The sequence below is a fragment of the Siniperca chuatsi genome, linkage group LG21, assembly GCF_020085105.1.
Source record: "Siniperca chuatsi isolate FFG_IHB_CAS linkage group LG21, ASM2008510v1, whole genome shotgun sequence".
Classification (NCBI taxonomy): Eukaryota; Metazoa; Chordata; class Actinopteri; order Centrarchiformes; family Sinipercidae; genus Siniperca; species Siniperca chuatsi.
Window position 1 is genome coordinate 5,104,380 of NC_058062.1, and position 15,446 is coordinate 5,119,825.

The 15,446-nt window shown below is 37.7% G+C and overlaps 1 protein-coding gene across 1 annotated transcript; it reads right to left on the minus strand.

Moving 5' to 3' along the window:
- Nucleotides 1-622: 622 nt before the first annotated feature.
- limd2 (LIM domain containing 2) lies at nt 623-13,507 on the minus strand. The gene is made up of 4 exons (XM_044181695.1): nt 13,326-13,507; nt 3,892-3,933; nt 3,532-3,668; nt 623-3,435 (listed from the first exon to the last, which is right to left on the minus strand). Exons 1-4 carry the CDS (start codon nt 13,326-13,328, stop codon nt 3,276-3,278), a joined length of 342 nt encoding a protein of 113 aa, XP_044037630.1. The 5' UTR covers nt 13,329-13,507; the 3' UTR covers nt 623-3,275.
- Between the last annotated feature and the right edge of the window lie 1,939 nt (nt 13,508-15,446).

The window sequence follows — 15,446 nt, forward strand, 5'->3', positions numbered from 1 at the left end:
ATAAATGTAGTAGAGTATAAATTACAATATTTCCCTCTGAAGTGTAGTGGCGTAGAAATATCAAGTAGCATGGAATGAAAACACTCTAAGTACCTCAAATTAGTACTCAAGTAGAGTACTTGCAAGTACTGTATGCATTGCAAATGCATTTACATTCCAACACTGCACCTCACAGGGAAATATTGTTCTTTTTACTCCACTACATATACCTCACTACCATACATGTAGTCACAGGTTACTTTAGAGATGCAGATTTCACATAGGCTACAACATGATCAGTTTATAAAATATGATGCATTGCTATAAATTATACTACTCAGCAATATGTAGTTAAAATCAGCTTCATCTCAACCAGCTTCAACAAAATGCTGCTTACACATTAATTTAATCAAGACGTTCGTATAATCTAATAGTTATACATACATATACACACACACACACACTGTATATATAATAATTAAAAATGTTTGCATTAGAAGTACTTTTACTTTTGATACTTTATGAACATTTTGCTGATAATACTTACTACTAATAATATTTTTAAGTTTGAAAGTGGAACTTACCACTTCACAAATTGATAGTAATAATAATAATAATCAATAAACACACCAAAATCACTGCATGAAATCAACACCAGCATTTAATTTTTTCTCCAAAAGCATGTAAAAAAAAAAAAAAAATCTAAAGAAAGAAAATGCACAAAATGATTGTGTATAGTGGCGTAGAAAGGGGGCGCTTACATTTTAAAATGTTACACTTCCATACCACAACTAAGTAATAGAGAGAAGGGAGAATAGAGGAGAAAGACTGCATACACAGTCCAAGCGTCCTTTTGCTGTAAGGCCACCTCAATCCACAGGTCAAGTCTGTAATACAGAATACATTTTCAAAGATGCATACATTTAAAATATCTCGATGACAACAGCATTGAAAAGTAAGTCCACATCAAGTTTAGCACAAAAATGAAATGACTCACAGGTTTAACATTTAAAACGTTACACTGCAATCATTCACCTGAGCCTCTTGGCACCAGTGTAAAATGTACCTTGTCTGCTCTGTTACACTTAGAAGTTGCAATTCACAGATTCTGCAGTTGTACCTTGGCGAACTGCTAACAGAGAATGACAAAGACAGCATTTCTAGATACAATACGCTTGATTTTAAAGCATTCTCAGGGATCTAGAGGACCATTTTCAAATGAAAAAAGGAAAATATAAAATATGCATTGTCACACACAGTAGAATTAGAATTATTGTACATTATATGTGGATAAAAAGTGGTTAGATAGGAAAAATGACTGCTGGTTGAGTGAAGTAATCCTATGTTAAAGAGTGGGTCTAGACTAAGCAGGTCTGTTTTTGAAAAGGCGATCAGGAGATTCCTTTGTAAAGATCTGTGCACTCAAAAGGTCTTGTTTGAAAAAGCCATAAGGTCAGCAATTTATTTCTAAGGCTTCTCTTTTGAAAAAAAAAAAAACACAGTTTGAGTATAGCTTTCTATTCTGCACAGCGTGCTCAAATTCACAGTAAACCTTCAGTCACAAAAAGTACTTTGTGTCATTCAAGTGTCAGTCAAGTCTCGGTATTCAGACATATTCTAAAATGAGATTTAAATGGCTTTAGACTCATTCTTTGTATAGAATGAAATATAGATGTGGAAATCTTGTTTAACTGGGTAAATTTCTCTTAGGTGTTGGAATTAAAGAAGATAAAAAGTGGCTGGAGTGCAGTAGCTGCACTGCAGACCGAGGCAACATATTCCAAAACTTTGAATAAAGGCTACTAAATTCACAGCAAAGTTATTTTCTTCCTCTCACACTAGATGCTACTGTCACACTTTCCCCAGCAGGGGGTGCTCTGCACTGGGTTTAGCATGCAGCATGCAGGAGCACATTAGGGGACCAATACTGTGACAAATCCTCCCTCATACACCTACTGTAAGTTCAATATTAAGAAATAGGTCCAGTAGCTAAGATGTATTTAGCTAATAAGACAGGAGATGAGAATAGAAGGCATTTATCTAAAAAGGAAACCTGTCCACACTTACTGGATGGGACTGGGGGGGGAACAAATAATGATGGATGTTCAAGACATAATGATTGGATTGGACCTGTCTACGTCCCCATAAAAACTGTCCAGTTATATGAACACACTCAAATACAGCAGGGGAAAAATCATCACAAAATGCCAACAAGTGACAAGCGTGAAATGACAAAGGAACAAAATTCTGTGATTTCCTGCAAGGCTTACGTACGAGAGTACAGTATGGTGGGGAATGTTCACAAATCACTACAGCTCTATGTACAGATAGTATACAAAACACAATCTGAGAATTCCATTAAAATTTCCACCATAAAAGCTCAGACAGGATCAACTTATGCCATGACATCAATAAATCCAAACATTGGGCTTCTAAAATCTTTTAAAAGCAGTTTTCTATCAATGAGAACTAAAAAAATCATTCACAACACTAAAGAGCGATACAGTCATAAGATAAGGCTATTAAGACCCAGTCATCTCAACATGCAAGGATAAGACTCAAAGTGGTCAATAAAATAAGAACAAACCATGGGATGAATAGAACAATAATAAAACTAAACACAAGCATGAAAAGACGAGGTGAGCTGTTGCTGATGTGCACGGTTATTTTACAGTACTCTGTACCCTGTTTGTTCCTCAAATATATGAAACCTGACAAGCTGACATCAAAGTCACAATACTGAGGACTATTATTTTGATTTGTGTTGTTTTGTTAAAATGAGTGAAACTATGCAATATTTTTTTAAAATCCTATGGGTGGAAATTGACCTGAGTGTATGCTCTACTGCAAAACATGGATGATCTGTAACCCCTCTGATGTTTGCCTGAGCATACAGTTTACTTATTCAAAAAATAAAAGGGTGCAAATTATTAAAAAGAATAAAAAAAGGAAAGTGATTATTATAACACTTCCCATACCAGAGAAGGCTTTTGGTCACAATCAACTACCAATTCCAAATAAGAAATTGGAAAATAAAATTAAGAAAATACACATATCAATAAAATTGAACCCAAAATATACCCCCAAAATTTATTTTTAAGTGGTATGGATTATGATTAGCCCATCATTTCCTAGCTGTTTGTGCATGTATCTGTTCTGATGGCATTTAAAAAGCAAGTGAGCGTGCATGTGATGTAACAGTGCCCCAGCATATGAGGCATGTGTTCATCGTGATGTACTGGAGGTGTTAGAAGGAGGAAAAGGAAGAGACAGGGCCGGGACACAGGCAGACATGATTATGCTGTCTTTGTTATATTATCCGACTCCTTGGAGGTCCAGAGCTCTTTGTGCTGTTTGCGTCCGAAGCCCTCGTCGTAGTTGCCTTTGCTTTTGAACAGCTGCTGAAAGTGGGGTTTACAGTAAAATTCACCTTGAAGAGCTGCGAAGGTGCCAAGGCTGCAGGGATGGGAGGAATGAACAGTTATATACAAACCAAAAGGAGTCAGGAGAAGAAGAAAATAAACACACAGGAAAACTGTAAACTATACTCACCTGAGTTTGGCGTTGCAGTGCTTGCAGCAAAAGCATGTTGAATGGAAGACCAGGTTGTTGGCAACCAATCTCTCCATTGGGTAGACCGTCTTGTCACATGATGAACACACTTCCTTCTGGGTCTTAAAGCTGAAGGACTGAGCACAAATATACCGATTTACTAGGCAGTAACAGGCAGTGATCTAGGCCTCAATCCTTAGTGAAATGAAAGCTAGCATTTACAAAAGACACAAAATGCAGAAAAGACTTCCTTTGCTCTCCTCTGAGATCAAAGGCTGATGGAAGTGAAGTGGGGCAAGAGTAACACAGAAAAACCATGTGGAAGAGATGAGAACGAAAAGACAGATAATGCATATTTACCTTAGATCGCTGGACAGGTTTCTCTTCAGTGCTCCTGGTGTCCTAAATAAGCAAAGAAAAACAAATTTAACATTTAAACAAATGTATTCAAATGTGTGTAAAGACTCCTGTAATGTTTTAAAGTGCAACAACAAATAGTAGGTGAAATAAACAGTAGATATCGGTCCCATTAAATTACAAGCAAAAGAAGAACTTCACAAGGATGGAAGAAAAACCACCAGTGGATTTTCACCGTCCTCTTATTACCTTTACCAGTGTGTTAGAATTATCTGATCTCTCTTTCTCTCCCCCTCTTTCTATTTGCTCCATCTGTCTCTTTGCACCCCTGGGAGAGGATCAGGTGCCTTCTGTCTGGTCATGTGAGCTGAGCTGTGGGATGCTCTGCATGGGGCTGCACTCAACATAGCAGAACAGCTCAGAACCAGCCTTCCAGTAAAGAAACTTCACAGGGTAATATCCCATGAAATCTCTTACAAATGGTAGGAGATTTCTCACTGAAATAACATGCCTGACACCTATTCTGCCAGTCTATCTTCAAAATTACTTCATGTTTTTGCAACTTTGTAATCCATGCATGTAATGAAGCATTTCTTTCACTCAACCCTATAATCACACACAATCGTAGGTTTACTCTTTAATTCTGTGGCCGCCATTTAACATAGGTCACCACATTTCCCTGCACACTGTGGATGTCGATGTTTTTGTCGGGTAATTACAGTTTGGTTCATGATGACATGAGGAATTGAAAGACTTCCCCTTAGGCGCTCAGAAGGTTAAGAAGAAAGAGAAAAGCTTGCACGATCTCAAGCTGGAGGAAGTTACACAGTAGAAATGACTGTATCTGCCCTCTCGAGTATTGCAGCCGGTCTCTGGCAGCAACAAGCACGGCCACATCTTTAAGCAGGGCTAACAGGTAGTTCAAGCAGATAACAAACAGACAGAGAGATATTCAGACGTGTACAGAGTAACTGCCATGGAAAAGACAGTGTGCAGGAAAGAAGGGCAGTCTCTGTTTAGGCAGGGGAAAAGTCCACTGCAGACTTTGCTAAAACCCTGTTATGTAAGGCAGTTTGGCTGGAGCTGGAGGAAGTGGTGGAGGTGGGTGGGGGTTGGGGGTTCAGGGACTGCTACCAGAGTTGCAAAGAAGGAAATCTTCTGGCAACTGAGGCAACTACTGATCTTCATTTTTGCAGGTCTATTACTCTTTGACTTGCAAAATTTCCTGCTTTGTAGGCAAAATAACAAATCAAGAGTCCACCAAAGCGATAGAAATGACAGAATGAAGTATGTGCATCCATCTTCCTTATAAAAATGTTGACCTGCTGATGTGAGTTAAGCTCAAAAGCTGTTTAACTGACCAATGATGGTATGTTGCACTTCCAAAAACTGCAAGTGGGTTTGAAGAAAAGTGGCTGAAATACCAGCCATAGGGTTAGACAATCTGGATAAAATCTTCTATCACAGTACATGTAATTTTATATCATGAGATATATATATATATATATATATATATATATATATATATATATATATATATATATATATATATATATATATATATATATATCTTTATGACATAGTAAATTACCCAGAAAATCAAAGAAACTGACTATAGATAGCATATATAGATGGGAATGTCAGTTTTGACAAGTACAGCAAATTAAACACCTTAACAATCAAGGTACTTCTTCATATTGATGAGGAAAAAAAAATCCAATATTGCCATAAACAAGTCCTTTTGACTTGTTGGTGTCACAGATTGTTGATTGCCACCAGTTGGTGTATGTATATTTAAGGCTGCATCCGACACTTTTGTTTAATTTTCCATGAAAAAGACCAATTCCGTTCAAAATATGGGTAGTAAAATCACAGGTCATCCTCTCTTCAAAAGACGTCACTTCCATGACCAGCTCAAAATTTTGGATGTGCATTAAGCGCACAATTTATGCTGACAAAGAGGTCCTGCTCACTGATGTGCAACATTGCTCCCAACCTGAAAACAACCAGAGGTATTAAAGTCATGGCTACCACAGTATAAACAGTACGGCAATATCTCTGATGGTTGACAAATTGGAACGATTAGAGTGGCCCTATTTGATAAGCAATCTAAACAGCATTTTGTCTCTGTATTGTAATTTGCATACTATTTTTGAACCTTTTGCCTTAATGCACCATCAAACAAGTGAGTAGGAGGAGCAGCAAGGGTGTTGTCTGCACTCATGAGAACCGGATGATATGCTTTTGAAATGATTGGCTCATTAGTGAGGCCATGCAGCTTCCTGTAGATGCAATCACATCCCAACTATCTGCCTTCTGCATCCCTGATTCTTCTTGAGCTCAGTAAATATGTTGCTGCTAGCTAGCAGACAGCTCTCACTTTGCTGGTTATCTAGCAGACTGCATGCTAGACCACTTCCTGTTGCTGACGTACAAACACTGAGCCAACATAACTTTGATCTTCTCAAAATGATTTAACACTATTGAAAACTCAAGTTTGAATGTGTAAAGTTCTCACAGCACATTCATAGAGTTTCACATTCACTTCAGTGGGAGGCTGTAACAGCAGGAAAAAGAGGTCAATAAGGCCTTCACTTGTGCATATGATTTCATGAAATTAATGTAGCCAAAAAAGGAAAACTGATCTGAGTGAAGGCACACTCAAGATTACTTACCATGTTAGGGGGTAGGCATGCATTCCAAACACACATAGACACACTCATACTCAAACATCCTGGAACATTTCAGATTAGCTTGTGCCATCTTGTCTTCTTTTGCCTTCTATGTACATGAGTCTCAATTTCCACCAAACAGCTTGAATGTCGAATGTGGCAGGAAGTTGTAAAGACACGTATGACTTCCTCTGTCTCCCAACAGAGACAGCAGCAGTTAAAGTCCTAACTGACTTTCATCCAACTAAATGACTGCTAACGACCACTTGTTCTGTATGGTTGCTTTAGCTGCAGCGTGAATAAACTACAAGCGAATTGTGATCTCTGTTCAGAAGCACACAACTCACAAATAAGCTCAAGAGTCCTCCTGGCTAATAAAAGAGACATGGGATAACCAAATACAGGAAGGGGCGGAAAATGAAGGGCCTTTATGAGCAAAGAACAATGTGTTCAATGTAAACATAAATAAAGAAGCTTTGTAGTGTAATTAATTAGCTCTGCTATGCCCAACACTGTTTTAACCGTGAAGCAATTTGACATACCAGTGTCTGAGAAGCTAGAGCCAGCCGGAGAGGTATATCTTACAAAGACCACTTTCACACAAGTGGTGAAATCTTCTGGTTCAACTCTTACCTTACGTCATCACTCCTTCATAGACCGAGTCCTTGCTTCAATTCTAATCACACCTGCACATGTCGGCCCATTTTCTCTTTGAATTTGTTTAAAGAAATAGTTCGACATTTTGGGAAATACGTTAATTCACTTTTTTGCAGAGGGTTAGATGAAAGAAATCGATTCCACTCTTGGGTCTGTATGGCAAATATGAAGCTATAGCCAGCAGCTGGTTAGCTTAGCTTAGCATAAAGACTGGAAACAGGGAAAAACAGCTATTTCTTGAAAAATAAATTGTGGCACACAACCCCCTCGTAAAACCATAACTTGTCATTTTTACACTTCAGTTTTTGTACGGATTAAACAAACCAGATATAACTTGTTCATTAGTGAGCTTTATAGGTGCTGGTAGGTGATTTTGTTACCCTTTGACAGAGCCATGATTTGCTGTTCCAGTTTTTGTGCTAAGCTAAGATAACCGCCAGCTGGCTGTAGCTACACATTTACCATACAGGCATATTAGTGGTATCAATCGTCTCTCAGCAAAAAGCAAATGTGTATTTCTCAACTATTCCTTTAATCGGTAATCAGTAATGGGTTACTGTGCATCATCATCTGCACACTGAGGGACAAATTTGGGTTTAACCTTTGGTGTTGAGGATCCTCTAAAAAACAACATTCAAACCATTACAAGTCCCACTGCCTTTTCCCGAGGCCACAGACCACCCATGTGACAGGGGAGTTAAATGACCCCCAAGTCTGTCCTTATTCTTTCAAAATCAGGAAAAGATGTAATAGGAAGAGAATTTGAGGTTATAGTTTAGAAAGCACACAACCTCAAAATAATGTGTGCAAGTCCTTCACCTAAACTACAAACCAGACCTCTCTTGTCCAAATTTCAGTGTTTACAAGGGCTATCTGCTGACATAAATCTAAGCCATTTGGAGCACTTAAAACAACTTTAAAGAATATTATGAGGGAGAAAGGTCAATTTGTTCATAGAGTTCAAATGCGAAAAAGCAGCGGCTCTTTTTCTCTTCCTAGTGCTAATGGACACAACAAAATTAGACAAACCCCCTCTGCTTCACACTTGATCATCACTGACTTAATATACACTGTGGTGCACAATTCACTGCAACAGGCCCCTAGAAGGGAAGGCAGGCGCTATGTTAACAAACGTCTTTTGTCATTAATCCAAAACAAGGCTTCCACTCTCTCTCATCCCTTATTTTTAGACGTGATCATTGTTTAATTATTTGGGACAGCAGAGTGGAAAACAACAGAACAAATGTGAAGAACCTCATCCTTCAGACACTGCGAAACAGTGTTAATAAGCTGATCTATCAGTTGTCAAGCAGTTTGACTTCAAACTAATCATAACAAACAACATTTCAGTCCAGTCCAGTACTAGCAACATAAATCATGAGTCTTAAGTTTAATATTTCTTGCAGATAGCATCTTACAGTATATTGCACTTTCTGGACCTGCAAGCCATGGCCCTGATCCAACAAATAAAACAGCTGCTGCATGGAAGATATGTAGGCCCCCCTTTGACAGCAATCTTCCATCAATAACGCTGAACATGAACAGTACAAGCAAGTTATGTGGACAAGATGCCTGGGAAGAAAAAAAAACCCAACTCAAACTCAAGATTGGTATGGGATTGATAAGAAAAAAAAAATTCTGTGATGGAAAACTAAGTATTTGCTGAACATGAGGTTTTGACACTTGACTGGCTGGAGAACTGATAAAAGAAAGATGAAACAGCCTGAGAGTGCAGATGGAGGTTCACCACAACAGTCTGCAGAGTAATCACATCTGGGAGGGTGTTAGGACATTTGGTCCGACACTACTTATCTTCCGTTTTTGAGCTTCCTGTATGCAACGAGAAAGTGACGGGGCAGTTTTCTGTGTCTAAAGGCACAGTGCATCGAATGTCTTTATGTTTCTTTGGTCCGCTGACAGACATTTCCTGTCTGGGGACAGTTAAGGTCCATATAAAACCTTTTAAGGATTTATCAAAATATGGGGCTATGTTGCTGTAGTATGACAAGCGCTTAAAACTGCTTAACTTGAAGAAGGTGGGAAAAATTAGGGCTGCAACTACTGATTAATTCCATTATCAATTAATTTACCAATTATTTTTTTCAATAAATCAACTAATCCTTCTGTCTATTAAATGTCAGAAAAAAGTGAAAAATACTCATCACAATTCCTAAAGCCCAAGGTGAGGTCTTCAAATGTCGGATGTTTTGTCTGATCAATAGTACAAAACCCAAAGATATTCAATATACAATGACATAGAACAGAGATAAAGCAGCAAATTGTAGGTCTAGACTTAAAAGACCACAAAAAACCCTGCAGAATTTCAGATGTGTTCTTTTTCTTTGCTGTTTTGTTGATTCAAAGGAGAACTTGAAAGTAATAGGAAACAAAACACTCAAATTTACCACACACTAATCATTTCTGAGAGGCAGTGTGCCCTTTCAGATAGAAAGTGATACTGATTGTTCACTTGCAATTAGTAGTCAGCATCTTTTGCTCACAGAACCAGTTGAGTTCTGCACTGAAATGTCTGTCTAACTATGCAAAAAGGCCCTCAGTGTTTCCTTTTGTTACTTCTTTGAAGAAGCTGCCTGGAGGCACAACTACTAGTCCACTGATCATTTGTGTCAGAGATCTGTCTAATACCAAGCTAAGACATTGTCCTGGACTATTTTCAATTCATAAAATCAGATACCAATGATAAAGTCAGAAAGCCAAGTACAACGCCTGTTCCTAAAGAATAAATGTATTACATCCCTCATTTTTGTCCAGTGACCCTAAACCAAATAGTGTTCAAATCTGTGATGTGAAAACTGATGGTTGGTGCTGGTATGTTGCAGCGGCTGGTCTGTTTATGTTTTCTTCTTTAAAAAAAATTGCAAAGAACAAAACCAGCCTGTGAAAGAATGTGTTGAAGACCTGGAAGTTAGAAAAGAAACCTCAAGTGCTGCGACTGATGAGATGATATCACAGACTGGAGAAGAGGCGAACATTTCACAAACAAATACTCCTACAGGACTGGAATTCAGGATAACATGCACTATCCCATCTTCAAAAAAAATTCACATGCAAATATCTGCTCTGTGATCACAGATCATTTCCATCACACGCTGAAGGCTCCTTAACGGCAGACTGAGACATTGTCGACTGGGACAATGAAGGCCAAGGGACAGGCCAATGAATGCTTGAGACTTTTTCCCTAATAAAGGCGTCTTAAGAAGTTCTTTTTCTAGATTGAATGTGGATCATTTAAGTTACAGTGAATAGATTCCCACAGAGCTCTGCAGACTTAAAAATGTGACTGTTGACTAATGATACTGTGGGGAAACTCTACATGTAGAGTGTTTCTAAACAGTCTGCCCTAAGGTCTTTTCAAACCAGATAACCTACATTAGATCAGTACTGACAGCCACAGCGATGCAAAGCAATGTGAGTGCATAGTTATTGTTTAGACAATTACTGACACTGATTTGTTGCTGTATTGGTAGTGCAGCTGAACCTTTTATTTTTTATTTATTTATTTTTTACAAATTATCTGTCTGAGATCTGCAGTGAACCATGACAGGAAAATTAAATAAATGAAACAAATCAAAGTGAAAGGAATGTGCTAAGTCTTTGCCTTCAATATCTGAGCCAGAAAACTTAATACAGGTTTACACTCTACAGTCAGATTTCTATCCCCCAGATATTATTGAGTTCATGTAGTGACTTTGCTGTAGTAAACTTTACTGTTGCGGCTCTAGAAACAACTTTTACTTATATTTAAATTATTCAGTTCTAATCCTGTTCTGAATTTAAAGACAACCAGGTTGACATAGTAACTGTATAGCTAATATGCACACTTCAATATTTGTTGTTTTATCACAAGTCATATCGTCATCGCAATATTGAACTAAGTAGTAGTGAACTAAGTAAAATATTAACCACTTCTATCCCTTTAAAGCATGAAATCAGAGAAATATCAACACCTTTTCCAGGCCTGAAAAAAGGCTTTATGTTCCTTTGTTCACACAACCACCCTGACTATATTTCTTATTTTCAAAGCAAACCCTAATAATAATACAATAAATGATTGGGAATGGTAAAGAAAGAGACAGGGATGCAGCTATTACACTGACCATTTTTGTCTGCAGCTCTATCGCTTGGACCTTCTGGTGACCCATTTAATACTGTTCTGCACATCTGACAGCAGGAAAACACCCCCCCTCCCAACATATGGCACTTTTGACATACCCAACAAATCAGGTTTTTGTGCCGTTAATGGTAATTGTTTGACAGAAGAGCATATGGTCAAACACAATAAATGTTATTAGTCTCCGCTGCAGCTTTGTACAATGTGTCTAAATCTGCATTATTTGTTTATTTTTCGGGACCAACAAGTCAAATTGCAACAACAGCCTGTCAAATCTACTGACATAAATCAGCCAGCAGAGAAGGGTGTCAATCTGTGCAGTCGACTGACTGAAATTACAGTCAGGCAGCCCACTGACGGTGGCGGGAAAGGAAAATGACCATATACTTACTTAAGCCTTGTCGCCATATGCCAGGGCTATAATGAAAGACTGTTGTAAATGTGGTGCCCCGGATGGATATAAAGTGGTTTTACCAGACCACAGCGCAGTTTGTAAAACTGCTCAACAACACAAACACAGGCAAGAAATTTGTATCAAGAGTGAAACACATTTTCTTCCACCTGGAGTTTTAATCTAATGCTGATTCACGGAGGTTTAAATCCAGTCACTCATCAATTTGGTATTACTCAACTGACAATCTCAGCAGCTGTAGGTGAGTTCATAAGCTGCAGCGGACATTTGTTTCCAAAATGGGGTCCAAGGACACTTGTACCATTTAGCTTCAACAAGTTTGGCTGCGTGCGCACTAGTATCCCAGTTAGGACCTGGTTTATGGAGTATCCCAGTCATGTGCTGCACATGTAAAGATCATATACTGAGTTCAAACCTGGATAAGCTCTTATCCCGGTTTTGAGACACCTGGGTATGCTTGCTGGAGTACTCTGATAGAAACCAGGATACTGTGGCATGTAAAGACCTGATTAAGGATTCTGATCACTCTCTGTTGGTACAGAAATGAGAGAGATGATCAGAAACCTGGAAACTGTTATTATCATGTATATGGTGATGAATAACTATGAATAACCACATTTCTCATGTTTCCTGTAAATGTCATATCCAAAAAAGTAGGACTCAAAACCAGGACATTAATATGAACCTAAACATGCTCAATCAGATCACCTTTTGTCAGAGGGTGCTGTATACTTCCCGCCTCCATCATAACCGTGGTACTGTTAACTACATTATAATAAACAAGCTTAAAATGTATTTTCTGCTTTTCTCTATGTGCTTATTTGTTTAATTCTGTTTGTGGTCTATGGGATTAAATCACTTGGAAATCCCTATTACAGACTACTTCACTGTCTGTACATACTTGCATTACTACAGACCTTTATGTAACACTCAGCAGGTTGGAGCCTACATTAGGCCAGTTACAACACACATTTGCAACAAAACAAAAAACACATTCATCTGCTAAGGCTGGTAACTGCTGCTCAAACAAAACAAAAACATAAAATCACGCCACGCAATATAAAACCACATATCAATTTACAAATCGGCTGATTTGAAATTTAAATTAATTATGTTAGAAAGAGGGATACTCAAATTAGCTGAGATTATTTGAGTATCAAATAATAATAATAATAATAAATGTATTATTCAGTGGGTTTAAATCACCTCGTTGGTTGATAATAATTAGCCAGTAAGCTAGCTAACAAACACCCGTTAAAACAAGCGGCGCATTGCTAGCATTTTGATGAACACGACGGCGGGCGTTTAAAATATCTTCAAATTCAAAACAAAAACCTCCTCTAATGTTACTCTGCCTAAATACCGCATTCAAATCCAACATTCATACTACGGCTTATACAACAAACTGGCTCCTAGTTAGCTAAACCTTTAGCGAGTGAACCGACATCATCACCTCACCTCATCTGACAAAAAAAAAAAAAAAGAAGCAGAGAGGAGAGAGCAGCGGAGGGAAGGGAGGCTGCAGACACACACACGGTGCAAACAGACGAGAAAAAACACTCACCATCTGCGTTTCTTGTCTGCGACACACTGGCTGATAACAAAGACTCTTGTTCAGTCAGTGGCTGGAGGTTGATATTTGCTCTCTCATTCACTTTTATGGGAGGCTTTGTTGTAGACGCTGGTGCCGGTGAGTTTCTATCCTCCGCTTCGCTTCACGTCTCGGTTTTCAACAGAGCTTTTTTTTCTTCAGCAGGATGTCGCACGCTATTGGTTCGCATCTGCTCCTCACGCGTTCACGGGGTGTCGGACAAATCACAACTGCGAGTGGAACAAGGATGCCTCTGTCAGGCTTTTACATAGACATTACCCCACCCCACTAGCCTTGATTTAAACAGGTTTAAAAGGGACATTGATAATATTTGTACCGTTTGTGTTTTGAGTGTGTGTTTTTCACTTATTTTGTTACTGCTCGCATGTGCATTATTTTTGGTCAGATATTAATGCTTTTATAGTTGATCATATCTCTCCTGATTTTGTTTAGTGATTTTGGACATGTGCTGTTTGAATTTACATGTCCAAGTCTAAACACTACTGTAATTTTGTCTAAAAATAATACAATAAAATTAGCATTTTGTAAGAATTAATTCATTTTATACTTTGCTTACTTTATGTATTATGTTGGGGGGGGGGCTGGAACAATGATATATTAGAGGCCAAGATACATTGCCTCATTGATGTATTAAGAGATTACATTATTACATTATTTTGAATTGTAAGTGCACTGTAAGAAGTAATCAGAATCTACTTAAGAAAAAGTCACCATACAACAATATAAAAATACTTATCACAAGTAAAAGTCCTGCAAAATCTTGCTTAAGTCAAAGTACAAAAGTATTATCAACAATATATACTCAGAGTATCAAAAGTAAACTTCAACTTTCACTTTATTGTTTATAAAGGGAAATTTGACTTGCAGAACACACACAGACTTGAACATAAAACATAATAACATTCAGAAAACATGACAAAAATATGCAAAACATATGATAAAAACCACCACACAAACTCACATAAAACATTTCTGTACATTAGTGACAGCATAACAAAAGGCTTCTATTGGAATTATATTATTACACATTAAATAGTTGGATTATTGCATACTGAGCATTTGAATGTATTTAGCTGGTCTAGGTGGAGCTAATGGGAACTGCAGTTAACACTATTGGGCACTTTAATCTGTATCAGCGCATTATATTTTATAAAGTTATCACATGTAAAATCTCAATCTGCAAAGTCACTAGTAACTATAGCTGTTATTTTCATTTATATTTATATATTATTATTATTATATTTTCTTCTGATATGTAGTAGAAAATGGAAACACTCAAGCAGCGGTGGAATGTACAGTAACTGAGTATATCTTCTCAAGTACTGTACAATTTAAGTACAATTTTGAGGCACTTGCAGTGTACTTTTTCTGCTACTTTATACTTCTACTCTACTACAATCCAGAGGAAAATATTGTACAATTCACTACATTACATATATTTGACAGCTTTGCGGATCAAGAACTTACACACAAAACACATGATCTACTTACAAAATATGATGTAATATGATAGTTATAAACTTGACCAAGTCACACTTAATTGTTCTCTAGTGATCACTGTTAGAGACTACAACTCATGTGCCATGTAAACGTTTGTAATATCAGTGTTAATAACAAGCCCTTTGTCATCAAACAAAAACAGCAGGTGGAGTTAACGAGTGCATTTAGCCCTCCAGCGGTCATACTGTGAAACTGCAACGTTACATTTTGTCATGGCTAACCGTGGTACTAGTAATTTAACCGTTATTTAAGTCAATATTTACAATTTATTAGTGTTATCATAGTAGATAACAGTAACGTCAGTGTTGATAATAACTGTACGAATGAAGATTTGATTTAATGAGTTTTCTGATGTGGAGATCTAACTTGTTAAAGCTGTAGCTTCAGGTGTCAAGTACCCGTCACTGCACCTTCCCTTTTAAACACATTCTTTATTGCAAAACTGTGCAATAACAAACAATAATAGACACATGCCAAGGGCTAAGAGGTAAATAAAGGATAAAAGAAAAAGAACAAAAGGTTCAGCAATTATACAATTTATGTGTGCTGAGTCTTTAAGGCTTTGGGGTTTGT

Bases quoted from the DNA above. Each gene is read 5' to 3' on its own strand.
- limd2 (XM_044181695.1), bottom strand. The intron at 3,669-3,891 runs GTAAATATGCAT...ATTTGTGCTCAG, and splicing joins AACCTGTCCAGCGATCTAAG to TCCTTCAGCTTTAAGACCCA. The intron at 3,436-3,531 runs GTGAGTATAGTT...CCATCCCTGCAG, and splicing joins CACTGCAACGCCAAACTCAG to CCTTGGCACCTTCGCAGCTC.